Below are 24,689 nucleotides of genomic sequence, written 5' to 3' on the forward strand. Positions count from 1 at the left end.
GTATAATTATTCGTATAATTTACTTATTCGTAAAATAAAATGAGTGAAAGAACATAAATAATCACCTTATAGCTGGTAATAATTACCTAAGTTTCCAGACGGGAAGAATGTCATGCAGTCACTCAATGAAGTGAGTTCTCCCCAAGGATAAGCAATATACCTTTAGACAAGAACGATATAATACGGGACTGACAAAGCCCATACAAAAAAGCGTACCTACCCCTGAAAAGTATGGGCTTTTAGGCTTAAAACTAGATGGCGCTGTTTCGTAGCCTGGAAGTGTATTTTTGCGTGTTTTTTATAAGAACAAATGAAATTTTTCTTTATTTTAATATCACGATATCATGTCAATACACATTTTGAAAAAAAATAATAATTTGTTGGCATCGTCAATGTAGTTATGATAGTATTTAATAGGTGGCGCTGAAAAATGAAGGTACGATTCTTAATACGAAGATTGTAAATCCTATATAAATAATCCTTGGTTTAGGTAAGTACCTATTGCCAGAATGTTGCGTCAGGCCTTTGAGAATAAGAATACATATCGAACTTTAAACGGAAGGTGACTTACAACTAGGGAACAAATCAAATTATTTTATTGAATATTCAAATTATTTTTTTATTTTATTCGGGCGGGTGGTCTAGTGGTGAGGACGTTAGCCGCGTAAGCTGAAGACCCGGGTTCGATTCCCGGCTCGGCCGCCAGTGGGCCCTGTCGTTTTTTTTTTCTTTCGTGTATGATATCTATTTAAATTTGGAAGGTGACTTTTCAATCTTCCCAAAAATGAAAGGACCAGACAATAAACACAAAGTTTCGCAATTTATAACTTACTCATTTCTATATATGTACATACTTTCAAACGATTTCAAGGGTCACCAACCACGAAGTTCGTTAACACTGAAGACAAGTGCGGATGCGGGGTGGCAAGCCAAGCATGGCGTTACGGTTGGGGGCTACCTGTCCGAAATTGCTTTTTTAGAACGACTTTTGGTGCATTCTTATGCATTTTCTAGAGCTGAATTTACACCCAGATTGAAAATAGTATGAATGAAACTGGTTACTATTATTAATAAGATAAAGCCTGACCAAAAATAATAATAATATGAGCATTGTCAAGAGGCCGCTGTTAATCACATGTGTGTTGACAGACATAAAAAATAGTTTTCTTGAAATTACGCAACATGGATCGCAATCATACACCTTGTTTTTTTTGTTTTCCGTTAAATTTCGACACGTAGCTAGGTTCATTACCAGGAACCTTCCTGTATATCACTTTTAGTTAAATTTTTCATCATTTTCATACATAATAAATGAATTTATTAGTGTGAGGTCTCTCCTTAAGAATAACATTCAAGTTAGTTTCAAGTGATTGACGGCACATGTCAAAACAAATAACATTAGGAATTGGTAAAGGCTGTCACAGACGGGTTCAGTAATTATTTTTATTTTTTTTAATAACTCGATAACCGTAAGAGTTGAGACGCTAGTTTCTTAGAGAAATTAATTGTATTATGATCTAAAGAACCTTCCCTTCAAGGAATTCAATAAAGTAAGGGTGTATATTTCTGATCAGGCTATGGGTATATTTATTAATTACGATACTAATATATCGACTGATGTAAAACAGAGGCCAACAATAATTCATTTTGTTTCAATACGTTCTGTTTCTAAAACAACCCGCTTGGGGCTCTTCTCAAAATCCCATACCAAAGAGTTACGGCATGTCGATTTAAAATGAAATTTACACCAAAAGTACACATTAAAAACCGGCCAAGAGCGTGTCGGGCCACGCTCAGTGTAGGGTTCCGTAGTTTTCCGTATTTTTCTCAAAAACTACTGAACCTATCAAGTTCAAAATAATTTTCCTAGAAAGTCTTTATAAAGTTCTACTTTTGTGATTTTTTTCATATTTTTTAAACATATGGTTCAAAAGTTAGAGGGGGGGGACGCACTTTTTTTTCCTTTAGGAGCGATTATTTCCGAAAATATTAATATTATCAAAAATCGATCTCAGTAAACCCTTATTGATTTTTAAATACCTATCCAACAATATATCACATGTTGAGGTTGGAATGAAAAAAAATATCAGCCCCCACTTTACATGTAGGGGGGGTACCCTAATAAAACATTTTTTTCCATTTTTTATTTTTGCACTTTGTTGGCGTGATTGATATACATTTACGTACCAAATTTCAGCTTTCTAGTGCTAACGGTTACTGAGATTATCCGCGGACGGACGGACGGACGGACAAACAGACATGGCGAAACTATAAGGGTTCCTAGTTGACTACGGAACCCTAAAAACTATCCATGTACCTATAGTAAAAATAATGCCTTCAAATACATAAACAATTACAAAAGTTTCAAGGTAATTTAGTACCTAAGTAGGCCTCCTAAGTTTGAAAGGTGCGCTGAGCTCGTTGTATTATTTAGTAGTCCTAGAATATTCAGATCCCTTTGAAATTCTATTGTTCTGTCTGTAATAAGACGACTTCAAGAAATTACATCTACAAAGCCTTCTGAAGATAAGCTAGGTATTTTAATTTTCATTCGATGCTTTTCTCGTCGTAGCTTTCCCGGTTCTATGTCAGTTTTACTTATCTACATAAATTCCTCTCTTGAGAGGTAAATATATTATATATTTAAAACTCTAAACTTACTCCTTCTATTACTAATCAACTCAATTACTGAATTTATTTACATTTTCTACTTAAGTAACTATTTGTTTGGTATCTCATATATTTCATATAATTATTTATTATATTTTTTTTTATTCTCTTTCCAATTAACAGTCTACTAACCTATTATCTATTAGTACAAAAAATAATTGTAAAACGTAGAATGTTTTACCAAAAATATTACAAAGGTTGAATTTTAAAACTCAAGAAAACAGTCTCTAAAAAATATTGCATAACTTTATGCATTTTATTATCCAACGCGGTAAGAACTGTAACAACTACTTAAACTTTTAACGAAGTAGTTTTACAATACTGAACTCAACCCTGGTTTTTATTGCTATGGCGAGATGCACCAGTGACCTTTTTTGTAATTGTATTTATAATCGTATTTAAATATTGAATGTGCTTAAAATCTGTTCCTTATGTGATGTTGCGATTATGGTTTTGACATTCATACCCAATTTTACAATTACTAGAGGCGAGGTTCGCCTTTTTGTTTTTGTTTAATTTAATTATCTGTGTTTATAACAAAATTATCCTCGAGAAAAGCTATTTAGCGTAATCTTCTGTTGCGTATCACTTTTTAATATTATTGAATCTGAATACATTACATTAACATCACTGTCCTTGCTTAATCGATTAAATCGATTTTATTATAACGCAACCACATAAAAAAGGTAGGATAACGTAATTATCACATTATACATTCATATAATCACGCCTGTATCCCATAAAGGGGTGGGCAGAGCACATGAACTACTAAGTTTCAGTGCCACTCTTGGCAAAAAGGGGTTGAAAGAAATCCAAATTGTGAGATTGCAGTGACAGGTTGCCAGCTTCTTAAGTTCTTACCTATTAATCACATAATAATTATACTATAGTAGTTTGTTATGTTTATGTACGTACAATATGTACTTAATTTAATTTTCTTGATGACAAATTCCACTTACTCGTATTGTCTTGCACGATACAGTAAAAATGTGGCGTTCCATTACAGAAGCGCCCTTGCTTCAAGAATAAACAAGAAGCTTTTTATCTGCATTTCCAGCATCGATTTTCTTTATTGCGCTTGAATCATAACATAAGATCATCATAACATTCATAAAATAACCCTTCCGTGATGTTAATACTAAATATACTAATATTCCCACTGAAATCACTTAGCTTTGCCGTTCGATCTTAATGACGAAAACTTAAGATGCTACAGAAGCGAAAATGCTAAAATGGAAAGGACCCCCCCCCTTCAATATGAGAATTTTAGAATTTAGTTAAGTATACTAGTGTTATTAACTAGATTTATCGAAAAAAAATTGTACATTCAGAACAACTCAGTTAAAATATATTGAGAAAAAACTTACAATCGAGGTTCCGCTCTCGACTGTTTCCTCCTTCAAAACTTAATCGATCGTAACATAATTTGAGAATCTAAATAACAATGAAATAATTTGTGTCGGACCGTTAAGTTTTTTTTTTTGGCTAATTGTTACCAATTTTGAATACCATTTTTTGCGCCATAATCAATAAGGCCGTTTTTGGAATTTTTTGATGGGATCTAGTCTTTAAAAATAAGAATACCAAAAAAAATCAAAACGGTCCGACACAGATAAAAATAATAATAATCTGTGTTGAAAAAATCATTGTTCTGTCTTCAAAAACCAGGGAGGAAATAGTCGAGAGCGTTTGTATGGAGAATTGACCCCTCCCGTATCGTCTTAAACTTGATTTCTTACATAGTTTTAAATGCGTTTTTCCTAGTTTGCTACATCCCAGAATATGTAGAAAATTCTTACTAAACTTTTCAGTTTATGGATTGTAGCTAGAAAACGGTCCGATATCTCGTTTTAAATGGATCATCATACATGATCATCATAGTCGTGTTTCATGCAAGGCAACATTAGAAACATTCGCCACCCGATCTTTGTGGTCGCATAAAGAGATACGGCCTCCAAATAGAGGTTAGGTCAATAAGCCCGGTTCACAACTCTGTAATGATACTAAAATACCTATAATGTAACAAGTATAGCCATTGAAGCTTTATGTATATAGCTGCAGAGTTACTAATGCCTTGACATGACGATCGACACGTGTCGTGATTTCGATTGCCTCTTTTTATGATCGTTTATTACCTAGGGCATGTAATTAATTTGTGTGATCTAGTGCTTAATTAAAAAAAGCTTCATTTTCCTGTTTTATTTCGTCTGCCTGTGGAAACCTGTGGGTTTTTATAGGTATGTTGACTATTCATATATAACTATTAATAATATTTTTTTATGAATGTTTTCCTAAATACATAAAGAAATAAGAACATTAGTAGGTATTAAACAACAATAATTATATTTTAGAAATAGTGAAACCAACTATCTCGTGCATGAGTGTATGCTTGTTTGTATGTTGTGTGAGTTTTTTTGAAATACATACATAACTAACAAAGCTTAGTAAAGCATCAATGCAAGGATTTCCATTAAAGCAATGCAAAAAAAATTGCAAAATCCACAATTTCCGCAAGACCCATATTTTTAACCGCCGCCTCAACTCAAATCTCTCAGGGAAGGTGGTTCTCAATTCGTCTGTATGGTTTTTTTTTATGTTTGTTCCACGATAACTCCGTCGTTACTGGACCGATTTTGAAAAAAAAAATATTGAATGTATATGCATGCAGATTGTTCCCATTTTTCTCAGGACCCAGTTCTGATGATAGGATCCTGGAGAAATCGAGGGAACTCCTCAAATCTGAAAGGCACACATATGGTGATTTTTGTGTTTTTTAAGGAACAGCATGCATTTACGTACGAAGCAGTGCCATTTGGTGCAGTGGAACTGCTGATGATGGTCAGAACGGAACTCCTCAAATCTGAACGGCTCGCTTATAGTGACTTTGGTATTTTTATAAGAACAGCATGCACTTACGTCCAGAACAGTGACATTTGTTGCAGTGGAACTGCTGATGATGGTCAGAACCGAACTCCTCAAATCTGAACCGCACACTTATAGTGGCTTTGGTATTTTTATAAGAACAGCATGCACTTACGTCCAGAACAGTGACATTTGGTGCAGTGGAACTGCTGATGATGGTCAGAACCAAACTCCTCAAATCTGAACGGCACACTTATAGTGACTTTGGTATTTTTATAAGAACAGTATGCACTTACGTCCAGAACAGTGACATTTGGTGCAGTGGAACTGCTGATGAAGATCAGAACGGAACTCCTTAAATCTGAACGGCACACTTATAGTGACTTTGGTATTTTTATAAGAATAGCATGCATTTAAGTTCAGAACAGTGACATTTATTTAGTTATGTTTTATAAGAATATTGAGTTTTCAAGTCAAATTTTGTCAGGCTTCAATTTCTTATAATCGGATTCATGAGGAATTGAGGAAACTCCTCAAACCTTAACGGTATACGTATATTCATTTGTGTTGCCATTAAATAGTTAAAGCATTAAAAGCAGTTTAAAAAAATACCTACACATTTCTACATAATCCAACATTCGCAAGTAGCTTTCACAAGAACCCCAAAGGCGGCGGTTTTTTTTCTTAAAAACTATTTCTAACGCATATAAGTATTCACATACAGCTACCTCTCTTTCTAACGCATATTCACATAGTACCGCAGTAATTTATAACAATGGTTACCACACGTATCTAATAAATCTTAGTTTTGTCCATGAATTATCTCTTGGCAGCAATTTAGGGCTTATCTGATTTAAAAAAGTTGAGCCGACTAGTTCGCCCTAGACGTGTGCCAAATACAAAATGAATTAAGCTTGGTGAGGGCATTGTTTATTTTAAATACCTCGTATCTTTATAATTTTTTGTATTGGTAAATTGACTTTATTGTGTACTGGTCAAGACGGATTTTACAACGTTGAGGGACAGTTAATTATGAAATTTATAAACTGACCAGCAAGAATGCTTGAGATAATTTGGTCGTGTTAAAGTAACTGGGCACTTTTGGATTGTGAATGAATTTTACTGAGCCACTGAGAATTTCCTATTTTGCGCAATGTACTGTAAATTTCCGTATAACTAACTACAGTGAGCTATAATATTTCACCACAGTGACACTTGACACTGACATTGACTCTTTACATTGACAATTATGTGCCATTTTACGAGTATGGGTTGATAAGTAACGTTGTTACCTACTCGGCGTCAATATTTCCTTATTGAACAGGCAATGAACGGCGAAATGTCACTGTTGGGCGACAATTGTCATTATTGTGAAATACGCCACATGATGTTTTGGTAATGGCAAAGATGTATAAAATCAGAAGAACTGCATGCTTGAGCATGAGCAATATGGTAAGACTGAAACTACCCCGCACAGAACAATAAAAAACAGAAATAAAAAAAAAAAAAAAGGAAAAAAAAACGCACCAAAAATCAAATATTGCCGAGGCCTTGTACCAGTTGGAGTCGGCACGTCTGTAAAGTCCCTTATAGTTTTTTTTTAATGGCCAAATACCTAGATGTTATGTCACAAATGTCAGTGACTGGAAATTAAAAAAGAAGACTTTGCCGGCCTAGGCCTTCAATGTTTGTATGAAATTCCATTATCGACCTCTTGTCCTAGCCGCACCTGAAACGTCATACTTCGCGGTCAAGTCACATAACGTCAATATTTTTTACCATGTTTGAGAAAAATAAGTTTAGCGCGATCAAACAGAGAGACACAGACGGGGCTTTGGTTCATAATATGCACTGAATCTACATACAGGTTGGGATAGGTCCCGGACTATGCACGCGCGCAAACGTGACTGATTGGGCGCCGCGGTGCGGGATGCAATTTTGCATACTCAAGATCACGTCCCACTAGTGATTAATGTGTTCCGGGTTATCGATAGTAATAAGGAGTTACTTTGGGAAACTTTGCTAGGAACCTACAGCGCTGTATGTATAATTTCTATATCTTGTAGGTGCCGTTAATATTGGGCATCATTCGAACCCCAAATCTCATCTCGATCTAATACTAGTATTTTAGTATAAATCCCGCGCTACACTGCAAATGATGTCAATTCAATATTAAATCCAATCATTACAATACAATACTTATTTTCTCGCAAGAACGAAATGACGCCTCCGGATTGGCGATAGGCTCTTGTTTATGTAACAAAGATATGAGACCAGTGGCGTACGCAAGTAGAACATTGAACAAAGCCGAGTTAAATTATCCGACTATTCAAAAAGAGTTATTAGCTGTGATATGGAGCGTCAAGTACTTTAGACCATATTTGTACGGAAGAAGTTTTACCATTATGACCATAAACCTTTATTGTATTTATTGGAAAGCGTCCACCCGTTTAATTAAATTCAGATTGCAACTCGAACAATATAACTACAAAGTTGTTTACATTAAGGGCAAAGATAACGTCGTCGCAGACGCAATCACTTCGGATGAGTTAAAGAGTATAGGAGAACAAGTTTTAGTTACAACTAGAGCGCAAAGCAAAAAGCTTTACAACAAAAAGATCGGGAAATACCGCGGATCTTAATATATCCAATGATTCGGGGCCTGATCAACCTCAAATTTCGGAAATATTAAGAAAACCGAGTAATTCTGTTGAGTTACAATTTATAAAAAATATAGAATTAGACAAGTTACGACAAAGAGGTGGTAACTACGGAACAGGAATGTTTTTCGTATGTTGAGGCAAAGTCAATTATATACATAAACCTTAGTTAGCACTATACGCGAGTCGAATAAACTGAGTGTTTTTTGTAATAAATTAAATATAAATGAGATATTTGTCATTAAGACAGTTAACGTTATTTTTAAAGAATCTCAGTGAAGAAATAATGAATAATAATCAGTGGTCCGGACCACGCATTAGCATTCTCAGAAATGTTAAAAGGATAATTGACGAAAAAGAAACATATTGCTATTGGAACCTACGACAGCGCAAAAGTAAATATTTTTGTATGTATAATTTCTACGAAATACGAAATGAAATTGTAAGCACTTGAGCACGTAAGTAGTAAAAATTACAAAGTATTTACAACCGTCTTACTGCTTTTTTATCGATACCTCCTTAAAAAATAGTTAAACCCTCATTAACACGTCAACACCTAACAGTACCAATCATGGAATGCAGTGATACTGTACTCTTTGACAAAAGCCATTGACAATAAAAATTGAATGAACACGAGGTCGTACGCTATCGGTCGCATCGCGTAAATTACATCATCACTGCATTGCTTATTATGCAATTGCTGGTGCCAAATTTTGGTAGCGTGACGGCATCTGTAGTGAAAAAAAAAGCACAATTTTTAATTAGGAGAACACGACGACGAAGCCTGTTGCGGATATCATCATTGGTTTGGTTGTGACGAAGCATGGTGCTGATTGCATTTGTGGCCACCTGACGGAGCCTGCGTTGCGGATGACAAATGTGATTAGTGGTATTGTTTTTTTTAAATTTAAGATTGTCTGTGTAATGTGTTTTGTAGTATTTGAATGAAATAAATGAATTAGGAGAATATATTTAGACAATATTGTTATAAGAAAGACATGTGGAAGAGCGGTTTTGACTTTCATTTCACGAATTACTGATTATTATCACATAGGTATAATGGAGCAAACTATGGCCGAAATCAGGATTTGTAACACGACACGAGCACTGGAAATTGGCGTCCACTGTAAGGGACCGATGATCTATGATCTCATTGAAGATTGTAAAACTACTCTCGATAACTCTGCAAATAAAGAATAAATGGGGTATGAGTACTGTTTGTTTACTGAATTCGTTGCCATTGCTTCGCCTAATATTGATGAGATGAGGGAAGACGACTCAACATCATCAGTGAGGCACTGAGGCAGAAAAGAGATTTGGATTAAGTAGAAACAATAAATAATGCTATTCGTTGACTACCGCATTTCCTCTCGTTTCCGTCAGGAAAGTAACTTTAGAAGTCTTTCCTCAAATACTAATGGTGAAGCACCATGGAATGAGACAAAACACTTTCCACACATCACGTAATGAACAACATAAACATATTCTTTGGATCCGTCGCGAAGTTTTCAGCCGGCTTAAGTATGACATCAAAAAGAATCGCGAATGCACCTCACTAGCGCAGTCATTACGTAGGCGGTGCATCGCTTATGCAACTGCAGCCTCATTTGGCGGTAATGCAGGGGTGGGTTCAGTTTCGGTTCTAACATTACGAGGGTTAGATGTTCGGGAACCGTGTTGCCATTACACATGTTAACAATTTAGATACTTTTCTTAGACTAGATTTTAAAAGCTTGTAACTTTTGTACGTGACAATTATGTAGAAGGAAGAATCGGTTTTTAAAGTGCCTTTGTATAGTTTCATACCTAAAATTAATAACTGGGTTTTATCTATGATCACTCTTGCGTCTGCCTGTATATCAATTTACACAGTAATTTTTGGAATTAGGAATATAGTGAGCTATTGGCAAAACAATGTTTAGTTTTTTATTCTAAAGTTTAGTTTAGTTTTTTATTCTAAAAGTACACATCTAATTAAGGTCAGGTGGGGTAAGGGGGACTATGGGGGAAGGGAAACACTGATCGGTAACTCTGAATTCATAGACTGTAGCTGGGTCATTTGGTGGTCGGTAAGGTACTACCTAGGATTTAGTTCCGAAACAAAAACAAAAATAGCGCTAGCTCTAAGGAGTGTGCGTCCTTAACAAAAACAAAAAATCAGTTGTCGTGCTACAAGACCACGAGTTGGACGAGTATTATTTGTGTAGTGATTTGGGTAGCAAAAAGTCATGTCCGAAGACTTTTGATATCTGTAAATATTCCTTTATATGTTTAATGTTCATGTCTGGTATTGAATTTGAGAATTTGAGAAAACTATGCTGTAAATATGAAAATTCAACGTGATTCATAACACAACCTACAAATGACATACCGGGGTAACGGGAACTACCATAGCCGGGGTAAGTGGAACATATGTTTCCTTTTCCCGATTTCAGGGGTCATGAACATTTTCAGAGACACATATTCTATACGTACAGAAATTTTGTATTGATCCAAGCTTCAGTATTTTAAATACGAATAATTACTAATAATTAATAGTCGTTTTTTAATTTGCAATACTGAAATTTGAATATTCGAAAAAAACTTGTAAAAAAATCTTTAAAAACAATTATAATTTTTAGTTAACCACCCCTGTCTCAAGCCCATATGTTCCCCTTACCCCGAATTTCAATTTATGTAAATATTTTCTGTTTTAAACTATATGTCAAAGAACCAAAGTCTCCATTTGATTGGTGATGTTTTTTTTAATTTACATTGCCGGTATAATCCACACTAGCAGCAATACTTTAAGATTTTAGCGAAGTGTTTCCCTTACCCCAAAACTCGGGAAAGGGAAACGGCAGGACCAGCCTAAACATTTTATAAATTTCCAGCTACATGCAATAAAGCTAGTTTGAAAATTAATTTCGCCCTAGAAAGCAGACTTAAAGAAGCATACTTTGTGTCGGTCAAGATGAATATACGACATTAAATAAAGTGATTAGAGCTCGATGTAAAATATAAAAAATGAAGTATGTTTCCCTTACCCCACCTGACCTTATATAATGAAAAACGCAAACTTCAAAAAACTTGAGCGTCTACTTAAGCGTGAATAATTGTTGAGTAAACCATATTCCTAATGATAATGACACACTACAATCTACAAGGAAATGTAAAATAATACATGCTGTACATATTCGATCATTATTATTTATGTATTCCGTTACCTTTGAAATCCCGTGTAATAAAACACAATTCAAATGTATTTATTACCTTTATAAATTTCCGCAAAAGAAATATTTCAGCTATATTGCCCATTCTCAAAATCGGCAATCTACCTGACCTTCGCAATTGCTATTGAAACTTGGAGATATTTTATAGAAAGAGGAAAAGAGGAAAGGTCGGTAAGTTGTTATCTCGGGAGATTTGATAAGGTCTCATTCGTTATGTCAATACATATGGGCACCGGTTTCGTAATGAGCCCTAACGATCAAGTTCATGTTACAAATTAGATAATCTTGTTATGAAGTCAAACTTTAAAAATGTTTAGAATAAAGACATGTGTATTGGCTCTGCGATAAGCGTTATACTTTGTCAAAATAATGCAGAATTAAGAAAAAGACAATACACATAGAACTTTACGTCAAATATTTGTCAACTTAATATAGTAACATAAAGATCACAGGTACAGTCAACAGCAGAAGTCGCTAAGGAGACGAGGTGTTCAAAAATTTTGATGATCTTGACTTCTTGATTTTGAACACCTTGCTCAGCGATTCTGCTTCTGACTGTACAAGTGTACACAGTTCTCTGTTGAATGGAAAGTAAAAAAAAGAAAAACTGTTTTTTTTCTTCACAATGCGATACTCGCGATTCACTCAAATAAGAAAGGCGTGATAAATACCTAAGGTCAAAGAAATGATCTCTATCGAAAATGTTTTTGACCCCTCTTAGTTTTATGCTCTTTCTAGAAGTTTTATTGATTACTGCAAATAATAAATTAGCTATACATCTAGCTCAAAACTTGCTAAAATGGTTTTCATGTTCATAGTTTTACTCATAACAACTAATAAAATAACTACCATTAGTTAAGCCTTTCTTCAGAAACTTTATAATTAATGTCTTTACCATTGTTAACTATTTCTTTCTTCGCTCAAGAATCTTTGGAAACTAATCCATAGATCTCATTAAGTTTTAATTGTGGCGCTAAGCAAACAACTGCTGGCTATTTAATTGTAAAAAGAATCTCTTTTAATGTCGACGTGGGTGGTTAAAGTTCATTTATTAACAATACTTAAGACACACACACAGTCCAACACACCAATCAAATATCGCAGTGTTCGCAACTCGCATGCGGGTTCTCGCACCGTGTAAATAGGCCTTTACGCTCAAAGTAATAAAACTCATTTGTAAAACGAGTGTAAACATTGCAAAGCAATATCTTTATATCGAAAATATTACATTTGATTATCGATCGTGATATTCGTGATTAAAATCGTGCCTTGTTACTATCTGAGGGGAGGGCAATGAACTTATCTTATCAGTCAAAGTCCTATTTATTAATGTTATTGTTTATGTATAAGTACACAATACAATCTTGAACATGTGGCGTCATTCTGATTCATAAGTTGTTTGATAGAAATGAATTGATATCACGATTTCTAATAGATACATCCGTCATGTTTTTCTTTTTTGACGTTTCAAGATTCTTTTAAGGTATATTTGGGTAATTCTGAATCATTTTGGAACGCTGATCATTCCGGAAATTAACCAAAAGCTGTAGTTTCAAAGTCATTATTCGGAATTACCCGACTGGACGTAAACAATTCTGATCTTAATGATAATGACAATGACAATATCTATCGGTTTTTTTCCATTTCCGATTTTTGCTAAATGTTTACGCCGTGTCTTGCGTGGGCGACGGTCGCGCGACCGTCGCCGTCGCGTCTCATCGCGTCGTCTACTTCCATATCGATAAGGTTTGTTTTCGTATGCGTCGCATCGCCGTCGCGCGACCATCGCGCGACCGTCGCCCACGCAAGCCACGGCGTTAAACAACCGGGGAAAATATTCACGGAAATACTTTAATAAACTCTCAAGTGGCAAAAGATAATGTCATAATTTTAAACGCGGTCGCAAAATTCCAGATAAAAATACCCTTTGCCTTCTCGGATTATACAGGGGTCACCCTGAATATACCTTACCTAATACACATATCATTAACCCTTAAATGGTAAAATGTACCTAGTGGTACAAGGTATATTTGCAAGGGTATGGGACTTAGAATTTGAACAAGTGCGGGTAAACTGTAGATTTGCGAGTGCACGACCTCCCACATGAAAGCGAGTGATGTTTACCGACAAAAGTTCTTTTTTGTGTACGCTCATTGTAATTTGATAATAAATTGGGACCCGTATTTAGTTTGGACGGCGCCCTGCTGAGTCGAACTTTGAGATTGGTTTTCGACAGTTATACATAGGGTACTACTGTATGTATAGTTCATAATTTAGCTAGGTAGTTGTGACATCTAAGCCCAATGAATCTTCAGATGGATATAACGAAAGTCCGTATACATTTTTTTTTTGACGTTTGGAAGGTAACTGCTGCTGAAATTACTGTTGCGCGGCAACAGTAATTTCAGCAGCAGTAACATGATTTAATCAGGTATATATTGACAGATACGCCGGCATCATCACCATTGCAGCAGTAATGTCGCACACAGGTCACAGCAGTTATGCAGATGAAGTGTTATCCAATTGTCACCCACGTGCCAGAAACTCTATTAGAGTGTGTCAAGATGCGTAAAAATTTTAGAACTCGATGAGACCATTCAGCGATGTCACAAGTCTTGATTATAACATATTGAATCATCCCTGTTGTTTGGCTGAAGCGACACGGATATGCAATTTGCGGCGTTTGTTTGAGGTTGCACAACTGCGATGTTTGTATATTGGTACATGTCATTTGGGTCGCTCATTAAGGGCTCAATGTGTTTCGGCTTTGTTTTGGACGCTTTTTCTGTCCTGGGAACTATTGTTGTTCATCGTAGCGCTCTTTTTTTTTTAAAGTCGCATATATCAGAACGAAGACAATATTATTGAATTTGTTACGTGTGTGTATATTGGGATTTTTTGAACGCTGCGCTATGGTTGTTCGTCAAATTGTCTTAAATGACTTTACGGATTGTACCGTTTGTGGTTAGGGTGTCTATAAATTCGTCTCAGTTAATGTTGGAGTTACCTTTATCTAACACTGTCAATTTTAATCTTTAAGCCTTTACGGCAGTAAATTTCTTTAAAGCAGTATTTTTCCTGACTTTATGGGACAGGCTTAGGGTTGAAAGAAATTTGTGTAGGTACTCGAAATCAATGCATATTTTATATAAAACAGCTTGTAGTCGCAAGGTTAATAAATTTAAATTTTTCAATCTTAATCAAATAATACTGTAAGAATTACAAATCTTGTTAAAAAAGTGTTAATTTACTAAATATCTGCGCAAATTTTGCTACTCCCGGCTATCAATACCCGATCCTTTTACTCCAAACCGCATCCTTCCTTAATCTTTGCAATCTTCGGGTTCTCGAATTTTCTACGAATTCCCCAATATCCTATCCTTCGGCTTCGGAAGCAGCTGCGCTCAAGGCCACCTGTGCATTGTCCTGTGGGAAGAGCAGAGTGCCGGTATTCTCCGGTGCTATGCCGATAGCTAGCGAGCTATCGCTTATAGCGACCAGTGCTATGTGGACTTGGGTACAGTCAGGCAAAACTATAAATTATTTGACATTATTTTGTTCTGGGTAACATAACAAACTTCTAAGAATGGTCTGTTCGGTGTGGTGTATGTGTATCTATAGATATATATGTCATGTATCATCCATGTATTGAGAAGTCTGTAAGTTGAGTTTGAACAATAAACACATGTAATCGAGCTTCGTATTTTATTGTTATTCCGCCAACCGTACATTGCCAGGATCTGAAAGTTAATATACAGTTTGTGATCCTGTGTGATGTGAAGGTTGTGAAGACGTGCTTGAAACCTTAAAACATTTTTAGTTTTTTACCTAATGTTAAAGAGCGTGGCCCTTCTTTGTATCTTATGAAACACCATTCTTTATTAGCAAAAGGAATTACAGGTCAGGAATTTAAGGTCCTTCGGTTTTCGGGTTAAAATGGACACTAACTTGTCTTACAGATTTAGTTGTAGTCTCACATGCTCTAAACTTCGAAGGCCCTTGTTCAATCTTTGACAGGACTTTAAACTGATTCCGAACCTGTCTAGAAGCCATTGTACTGGTTCCGCTGAGGCAAGCTCGACAAGGGCTAGCAATATAAGAGACGATCAGAAAGACAGTAACTTTATATTAAATTGGAACACTCCTAATGCCTTTTTCTTTCAAACTGTACCGATATGGTTGGGTGGAGCCGGATGTTCCCACGATGCACTACGCCTCTGCATTTGGTACAGTGTTCGCGAAATTGTATGGTAGACATTGTCCTTTCTTTGTAATGTATTGCAAATAATCCTAATTATGGGTGATGACTTCACCGTCTGTCAAAAGTGGTTCTAGCAGTTTTTTATTTCCTTCAATAGACGTCAAGATATTAAATTTTCTTACATAGGTAAATACGGGCAAAATATTGTCTACTATTAGAAATTGTCCTAATAATGATATCAGTAGTATTCAGTCCAGCCTGCGGTCATAATTTTACCTCTGAAAACCGTATCTGGGACGCAGCCTTAGTAAGTTAAATAAGGAGAACTTAATGAATATAATTTTATTTTAGTTTTTTAAAAAGTAGGAAAAAAATTGGCATGCAGGTGTGCATATTGTAGAATGCCTATGGGTTTCATAGGAAACCTCATAATAAACAATGCATGTGTCATCTATAACTGCAGTATAGTCCCATATCAGGACAACGTTTTTACTCGATGTTTCCTTTCCATGACGTAACTTGTTGACACCGTGTTTCCGAGGATGATAATAATTGTGAATGACCTTTGACATTTTCCTAGGTTTATACTAGAATTGTCTACTAGGCATTCCCAAAGAAACACGACAATTACTATTTACTAAAGTATTAACTTCTTTAGGCGAGACGATTGTCGTAGGTGGGTGGTTCCCTGGTGGGTGGTCCTGTAGAACAACAAAGTGGTTTTTAATGTGTTTGGCAAATTAGTGTTCTTTAACCACGTTATGCATGAATTTAAAGTCTTTTGAATGAAGAAATTCAATGCTATCAAAGGAGATATGTATTGAGGAAATCGTCAATGACACCAGTTATTTGCCTGACCAAAATTTATTATCTTATCAATGTCAATAATTCCCATTTACAGTTAAATTACATGCATTTATACTTAAAAGTATCTTAGCTTTCTTGCTATCTATATATGCTAAGTACCTATGTAAATTATACTGACCAAGATTAAAGGAAACGAAAGTGCTTAAATTGAATTACTTATCTTGAATTAACACCATTGAAAAACCCAATTTCAATCTTATCGGCATTCCCGACATTTCATTATTAACATAATTATTTTCTTGTCGGTTAGCTACCATTCAACTGGTATCAATCTTGCTCTGACAATGGAATCGCACTAGAAACGGTTGGAAAAACTTTTTTGTTGTCTTCTCCATCAGTTACATTCACCTGTCTTGTAACCATTGCTTCTGTTTGTGAACGCTGCAACGTACACTTGTCCTTATCTGCCTCGTATCAAGATAGAGGCGAAGAAAGGGACAAGAGGTCGGTGTTCCAAGCATGGAAGCATGTGGCACGCGACGCGCCTCCACTGCATTCGGTTTCCGAACGTAGGCCGGCGTAGACGTTGCGTCGTTCTCGATTTTCGCGCTGCGATCGTGTTTTGATTACTCCGATCTCTTCACAGCTATCTAAATTATAACAGAAATTTTCTCAGCTGAATAAATAAAGTGTATTGACTGTGTTAAAAAGTGCTAGAAAGTTTTTGAACTGTTTGAGAATAAGTGTGAATTAAGTCTTAAAGATTACCCGTGTTGACGTTTTCGTGAATATCTCGGAACGAAAGAAATTTGTCTAACCTACATTGACGGAGCGACGCCGGTGCTAAGTGAAAGTTTAAAAACTATGCTGTTTTTCTGCAGTCATAGTTGGATTTAACAAAAGCCATTTAGAACCGCCTTTTGTCGCACAAACGGTTGTTGAGAAGAATTTCTTTTAAGGACTGAAAAATAATTGGAAAAGTTCCGGTACACTTATGGGAAAATTCGCAGCTGTGTGACCCGAAAACTGTAATAAAAATAAACGATTCCGCAAGATTTATCTTCAGGTTGGAGTTCGATATCTTAGGATGATTAATAACTTGTATGACGAGGGATTTGCGAGGATGGTTTTTGGCCGTTGAACGTTTTTGGTGTTGAGAAGTTTTTTGGTGTTCTTTATGAGGGAAAGGCGGTCTTTTCCGATAAGCAGCGACGTGGCGTTGAAGAGTGATAAGAATGGAACAGGGAAAGGGTTGGTGGTGAACTCTGTGATCTGTGGTGTGGTGGATGAACTGTCCAACGGGAGGAGCAGGCGTGGCTCGTGGGTGCGGCACGCAGTCATGGGAGTGCTGCGGTGGAAGGATTTGACAGGCGTCAGGACCAGCACGCCAACTGAACCAAAAGAGGTGGGTACATTACTTGCTAAAGATGTATGTCAGGTAAAGTTTACCTGACAGCAACTTGAAACAGTGAGTTACTGCTTTACTTTGGTCACTGCTGCAGTTTCTACTAGTTTAGTTGTTTAAATGATGACGTGCATGACTTGATTAGACTTGTAGAAGTTTCTGCATTAGAGACTGGCAGTGCGTCGCTCTTAGGATATACTCGTACATAAAAGCAAGCACAAGACATAGAGAATGATAAGTATTTGATTAGTACCTCCCATAATAATTATAACGCTGTACCTAATAGCTGTCTGTCTACCGCGGCGGATATGAGAGGCTCGACCAATCAATAGTAAAAAGGCAACGCTGGGTATATTCGCCAACTTATTATTCACGAGTTCGTTGCATTACCCGAATATGTCACACGATATCATTCCGGTTACCGGACGTCAATGCGTCATTACGTCATTGATGATCTTATCATTAAGTGGGGTAGACGCTAAGACGCTGTAATGAATCAGAGGTAGTAAACATAGATCCTTGATTGTGCGCGTGCGGTGTTTACCAACACTAATGATAGAGGCCGGTGTATGATTGACAGGGGCGCAGAACCATATTTTTCTTAAACAGCTCGTGATTTGACTTAAAGATTTTGGTACTCGAACAGTTATAGAATATTTTATGATTCATCCACTTTGAGATAAGTTTTGATGTTTCGGCTTATCAAATATTATTCACGAAAACCTTAGGTACTTATTTCAAATTACGGAATATGAGAATGGAGATTGGAATGTCTTTGCCCAACAGAAGATTTTTTTTTGGCTTCTGAAACAAAAAAAAATGATTATGACATATTTCGTGCTCAGTTCCGATCCGAGTTAAGTCTTCGTTGCGACATCGGAGTCGCGAAAGTGTACGACCCTGAATCTTATGAATCACATTGTGTACGGAGAAAACTCTCGTCATGTCGCTAACTTATTCACACGTTAGAAAACCTGAATTTCGCGTAACGGATAGCGTACCTTTATAGATAATGATAACTATTATTATTTGAACATATAACAGAGCGTGTCGGGCCACGCTCAGTGTAGGGTTCCGTAGTTTTCCGTATTTTTCTCAAAAACTACTGAACCTATCAAGTTCAAAACAATTTTCCTAGAAAGTCTTTATAAAGTTCTACTTTTGTGATTTTTTTCATATTTTTTAAACATATGGTTCAAAAGTTAGAGGGGGGACGCATTTTTTTCCTTTAGGAGCGATTATTTCCGAAAATATTAATATTATCAAAAAACGACCTTAGCAAACCCTTATTCATTTTTAAATACCTATCCAACAATATATCATACGTTGGGGTTGGAATGAAAAAAAATATCAGCCCCCACTTTACATGTAGGGGGGGTACCCTAATAAAACATTTTTTTTTAATTTTTATTTTTTCACTTTGTTGGCGTGATTGATATACATATTGGTACTAAATTTCAGCTTTCTAGTGCTAACGGTTACTGAGATTATCCGCGGACGGACGGACGGACGGACGGACGGACGGACGGACAGACAGACATGGCGAAACTATAAGGGTTCCTAGTTGACTACGGAACCCTAAAAACGACGAGTGGGCGGGTGGTCTAGTGGTAAAGACGTTAGCCGCGTAAGCTGAAGACCCGGGTTCGATTCCCGGCTCGGCCACCAGTGGGCCTTGTCGTTTTTTTTTTCTTTCGTGCATGATATCTCAATTTCAATTCAATCAATCAATTTTAATTCAATTTCAATTTATAGAGGTATTCTGATTTTTATAACAGGTTAAGAATTTGATATCGATTCGATTTGTCACGATTAATTGCAAAAAGTATGATGAAAAGGTACAAAAATTATATTTAATTAGGTATTTTAGAGCGCACATTACACACAGGAACTTATTCTGATGTCAATTTTCTAAGTTATAAACAACACCATACTAAACCTTTTCAATTTTTTAATATGTTAATACCATTTTCATTTAGTATAAATAAAAACGAACTGCATTCATATAGCTCATAACTCAAAAGTTTTCACATTACTGTTTTAGATTCAATAAAAATTCCCACTTTCGATTATTCCGATGCTCGTTCCGCAGACCCCAATTCTTACTCTTAACGAAATTGAAATCTTAATCCTTACAAGAAAAGTCCCGAAAGCGATATAAGCAAAATTAGTACATTACGATACAAGTGCGTAAAAAAGGAAGTTCGAAACGAGTGGCGATAAATTAAAACACGACCGAAGGGAGTGTTTTAAATCAACACGAGTTGCAAATTTCCTTTTCGCACGTGTATCGTACGACGTTTTTCAGTACAGATGAACTTCCGAAGTTTCGACCTGTTATATAATGAATCACTTCTCGCACTAGTGCGTAAAAAAAACACCATCTGTACTGAAATAGTACATAACGATACAAGTGCGTAAAAAAGGAAGTTCGAAACGAGTGGCGATAAATTAAAACACGAGATGAGCCTCTGAAGTTCCGACCTGGCATATAATGAACCACTTCTCGAACTAGTGCGTAAAAAAACGACCATCTGTACTGAAAAATACATTTTCTCAAACATGGTATGAAATATTGATGTTATGTGCCTTATAATTGGCAGCGAAGTATGACGTTGCAGGTGCGGCTAGGACGATTGATAGATAATGGAATTTCATACAAACCTTGCAGGCCAAGGCCGGCAAAGTCTTCTTTTTAGGGTTCCGTAGTCAACTAGGAACCCTTATAGTTTCGCCATGTCTGTCTGTCCGTCCGTCCGTCCGTCCGTCCGTCCGTCCGCGGATAATCTCAGTAACCGTTAGCATTAGAAAGCTGAAATTTGGTACCAATATGTATATCAATCACGCCAACAAAGTGCAAAAATAAAAAATGGAAGAAAATGTTTTATTAGGGTACTCCCCCTACATGTAAAGTGGGGGCTGACTTTTTTTTTCATACCAACCCCAGCGTGTGATATATTGTTGGATAGGTATTTAAAAATGAATAAGGGTTTACTAAGATCATTTTTTGACAATATTTATATTTTCGGAAATAATCGCTCCTAAAGGAAAAAAAAGTGCGTCCCCCCCCCTCTAACTTTTGAACCATATGTTTAAAAAATATGAAAAAAATCACAAAAGTAGAACTTTATAAAGACTTTCTAGGAAAATTGTTTTAAACTTGATAGCTTCAGTAGTTTTTGAGAAAAATACGGAAAACTACGGAACCCTACACTGAGCGTGGCCCGACACGCTCTTGGCCGGTTTTCTTTGTATATGACATTTATTTAATGTTTATGTCAAAATTATGTTTATCTTCTCATCATGATCGTCAAAAATTACATAATAGATTCCAAATAAAAATAATTCAATATCAAATCCAATCATTACAATACAATACTTATTTTCTCGCAAGAACGAAATGAAATTGTAAGCACTTGAGCACGTAAGTAGTAAAAATTACAAAGTATTTACAACCGTCTTACTGCTTTTTTATCGATACCTCCTTAAAAAATAGTTAAACCCTAAAGCGTGGCCCGACACGCTCTTGGCCGTTTTTTAATTTCCAAACACAGATAATTGTGACATAACATCCAGGTATTTAGCCAATTAAAAAAAAACTATAAGGGGCTTTATAGACGTGCCGACTGCAACTGGTACGGGCCCTAGACAATATTTGATTTTAAGTACGTTTTCATACAAAAAAAATTTTTTTCGTTTTTTTTTTTAATTTTTTTTTAACTTTTTGTTTTTTTATAAGCGTATACGGGGCATCAAAGGGGAACGAAAATTCGATTATTTTTGCGCTACGACGCACCGTTTAGGAGATACAGCCATCCAAAGTTACTATTTTCAGTAGACTTTATTTATTTCATACCATGTTTGAGAAAAGCACTATACATACCTCGGCGGGAAATGGGGTTGCTCGCCTCAGACCTATCCGGCCTCGCTTCGCTCGGCCGTCTATATGTCTTCGGCCGGCAACCCCTTTGTCCCGGTTTCTGAGATACCTAATAGCTTTTTTTTGGGAGAATGGTGACAGTGGTGGTGCCCTCACTTTGTAAGCTTTTGAAAACTAGCATTGTTTGACATATTCATAAGATAACGTGTATTTGTGATAATCAGCGCCACTACTCATATTGCCAATAATACATTGTGCAACAAGGGGAGGAAGTTGAATATTAGTAACGAGAGTAAGTTAAATCGCGACGGCTTGCCGGAGCGATTTAAAGACTCGAGTAAGTAATATTTATACTCCCCGAGTTACACACAATGTTTTTCATCACACTCTCAATGTAAAAAATATGTAAGTAGATGTAAAAAAGTTAAGTACGGTACAAGAAATTTCATTACTCACTTGGGAGAACGATTTTTCTATAACTCACGCTCCGCCTGCGTGCAATAGCACATTTAAAGTGCGGGTGTGATAAAAAGGAATTTTATCTAACATAATACAAATCAATTTTATACAGCTTTCTACCAAGATGTATTAATTAGACCATAATAACGGTACTTACCGTACCCGTTCTCACATAACGTAAAATAATGAATAAATGTAGTAGATTACCGAATTACCTGTATTCTATAACAGTTACTGGGCACTCATTGGTACAGGTTGGATAACAATTACATGATGTAGTTTCTACTATTAATGAGTTAATTACAGCGGTGTTTACAAATTCATTAAGTTGGTAAGCCAATTTCATTTACATAAATACATGATTATTTATTGATATTTTTCTTCCCTATATATTTTTCCTAAAATTGTGTCTGTCTAATGACATAACATTCAGTTAAATTTGAAATTCAGTTATTTAAGCTATATGCTTGCTTCTTTTTATAAAATACGTTATAATGAAATTATAAACGTTTGGTAGGTTTTACAAGCCCGTTAAACACTTTATTTTAAATATTAAATTCAATTAAATAATAATATTAATACATCCTGTTTACATTGGTGCTTTATGATAATGAAATATTAATTATTTCATTACATTACTTGTTACCGATGTCTACAGTTCAAGGCTTAAGACGGTTATGAATCTTGAAAAACAATATACACATTTAACATAATGTTACCGTAATTTAGATGTCAATGTGACTTTTAAACAATACCTGCCTAGTATCTACTGCGTACGCTAAAATAGAACGGTCGTCAGAATATTTTTTAGATGCCTATTTATGGTATCCCCATGGTATGGTATCGATTTTCGACTATTATCGATGAAATAAAAATATGTGAAACGTTGTCTATACTATTTGATTAAATGTTTGTAGGCAGTGCTATAGTAACCCATCTATTTATAATATTTTAAAAAGATAAATATAAAATATGTAGTCATGATTTGGCACCGATTCTACTTAACCAGGTAAAAACCTCGTCAACGGCTGACGCATTGATTGTTGTTACAAGGTCAAAATCATATGATAATACCAGCATTATGTCTCGTTGACCCCTCGCGTGCGAAGATTCGCTGATGAAATCAAAAAATTAAAACCAATCATGCAACTCGAGATAAAATCTATGTAATAAAAACAGATAATTGTCCTAAGAGATAGCAGGTTACTTTCAGACGACGCGACGGTGACATAATACGGTTTCGTTCTGATTGAATCTTTATCTAACAAGTTATCTATGCGTTGATGATATTAAAGGTATGCGTTATCGAACTTACGGAAATAATCAAGTTGCATCAATTCATTGAATAAACTACTTGAAATAGTAATTATAGTGACAAAATAGGCGCCACCTACACATATCTGTCTGATTTTACTAATAATATTAACTTATCTATTAGGAGAAAGTTTATCTTAATGAACAAATTATGTCTAGTAAGTTTTAGGCAATAACGCTTTTCACTTAATATCTGCTTAGTCTTATCTTATTGCTTAACAGAATATCATCATTGATAAATTTACTCGCTTTTCAAATCAGTTTCAATAAATTACATCGTAAACCTTATCGCAATTACTTACTAGAGTACTGTGCTGAATCCACTTGTATAACAACAAAAGGTCCTATCCACCTTTGAGCCTCATAGTAACATACGACGTTTTGCTGCCGAGTGTGCTGACTTCTCAGTTTCACGCGGCCATATATCTTTGTTCCCAGATTTATTGCCCGTGGACAGCACATTAACCCATTAAAGAGCCGACAACTTCGCAGAATCTGCTTTATTTATATTGTCACTGTCGTTACTGTATTGTGTAATCACTGTTTCCATCTTGTTCCTTTGGCTTCTGTATTCAAATAAATATTTACTTTTTGGGCCGCGCGCAGTGCACCGCATAATTCGGGTTATGCCTGACTGTTTTAAGTATGAGAGCGCCCATGACCAACCTTGGACATTACGACGTATCATTGTCATTACATTCGTAAATGATGCAAAACATTAGAATAATAGAAAAATACTATAACTAACGACATGTCATAATATGTTTGCGCGTTCTTGCCATTCGCCGCTGAAATCATCGGTAAATTTAGACACTAAATTAGGGTGAAACCACGTCTAAATATATAAGTTTTGCATGATTAAATATTCATTTAGAAACACGTTATGCCTGATGACTTTAAAAAGTCAAATACGTTATGATAAAGTTTTTACATTCAGTCTAACAAGCAGTCGAATTTGTGATATTTGATATCTTAGTGACTGACCGCAAGGCCTTTTTACACTTATTCGACCTTAAGATTGCCAAACATCACACAGACGGATTTTTCGAACATCTAATACCGAATATATTCAAATGAATCAGTTCTTTGCATCCGTTCTATAGCTGTCATAATAAAAACCGATTTGTATTGAAGATCAAGGATACGTATTAACAGTACCTTCACACATGATGCGGGTTATAGGAACTCGTACGAGGTTCATCTTTATCATGATTTCCCC

The 24,689-nt window shown here is 35.8% G+C and overlaps 1 protein-coding gene across 6 annotated transcripts in view; it reads left to right on the forward strand.

The window, feature by feature from the left end:
- Positions 1 to 24,689, forward strand: part of LOC125231467 (rap1 GTPase-activating protein 1) — a 359,035-nt gene that overhangs the window by 187,206 nt on the left and 147,140 nt on the right. Inside the window, exon 1 of one of the 6 annotated variants that reach the window (XM_048136941.1) lies at positions 16,987 to 17,817. The exons of the other annotated variants lie outside the window; for them this stretch is intronic. Within the exon in view, the coding sequence (XP_047992898.1) occupies positions 17,590 to 17,817 (228 nt within the window). The 5' untranslated portion in view covers positions 16,987 to 17,589. Of the gene's footprint in view, positions 1 to 16,986; positions 17,818 to 24,689 lie in introns of those variants that run through there. 6 annotated transcript variants of the gene reach the window in all.

Source organism: Leguminivora glycinivorella, chromosome 11, assembly GCF_023078275.1.
Source record: "Leguminivora glycinivorella isolate SPB_JAAS2020 chromosome 11, LegGlyc_1.1, whole genome shotgun sequence".
Lineage (NCBI taxonomy): Eukaryota > Metazoa > Arthropoda > Insecta > Lepidoptera > Tortricidae > Leguminivora > Leguminivora glycinivorella.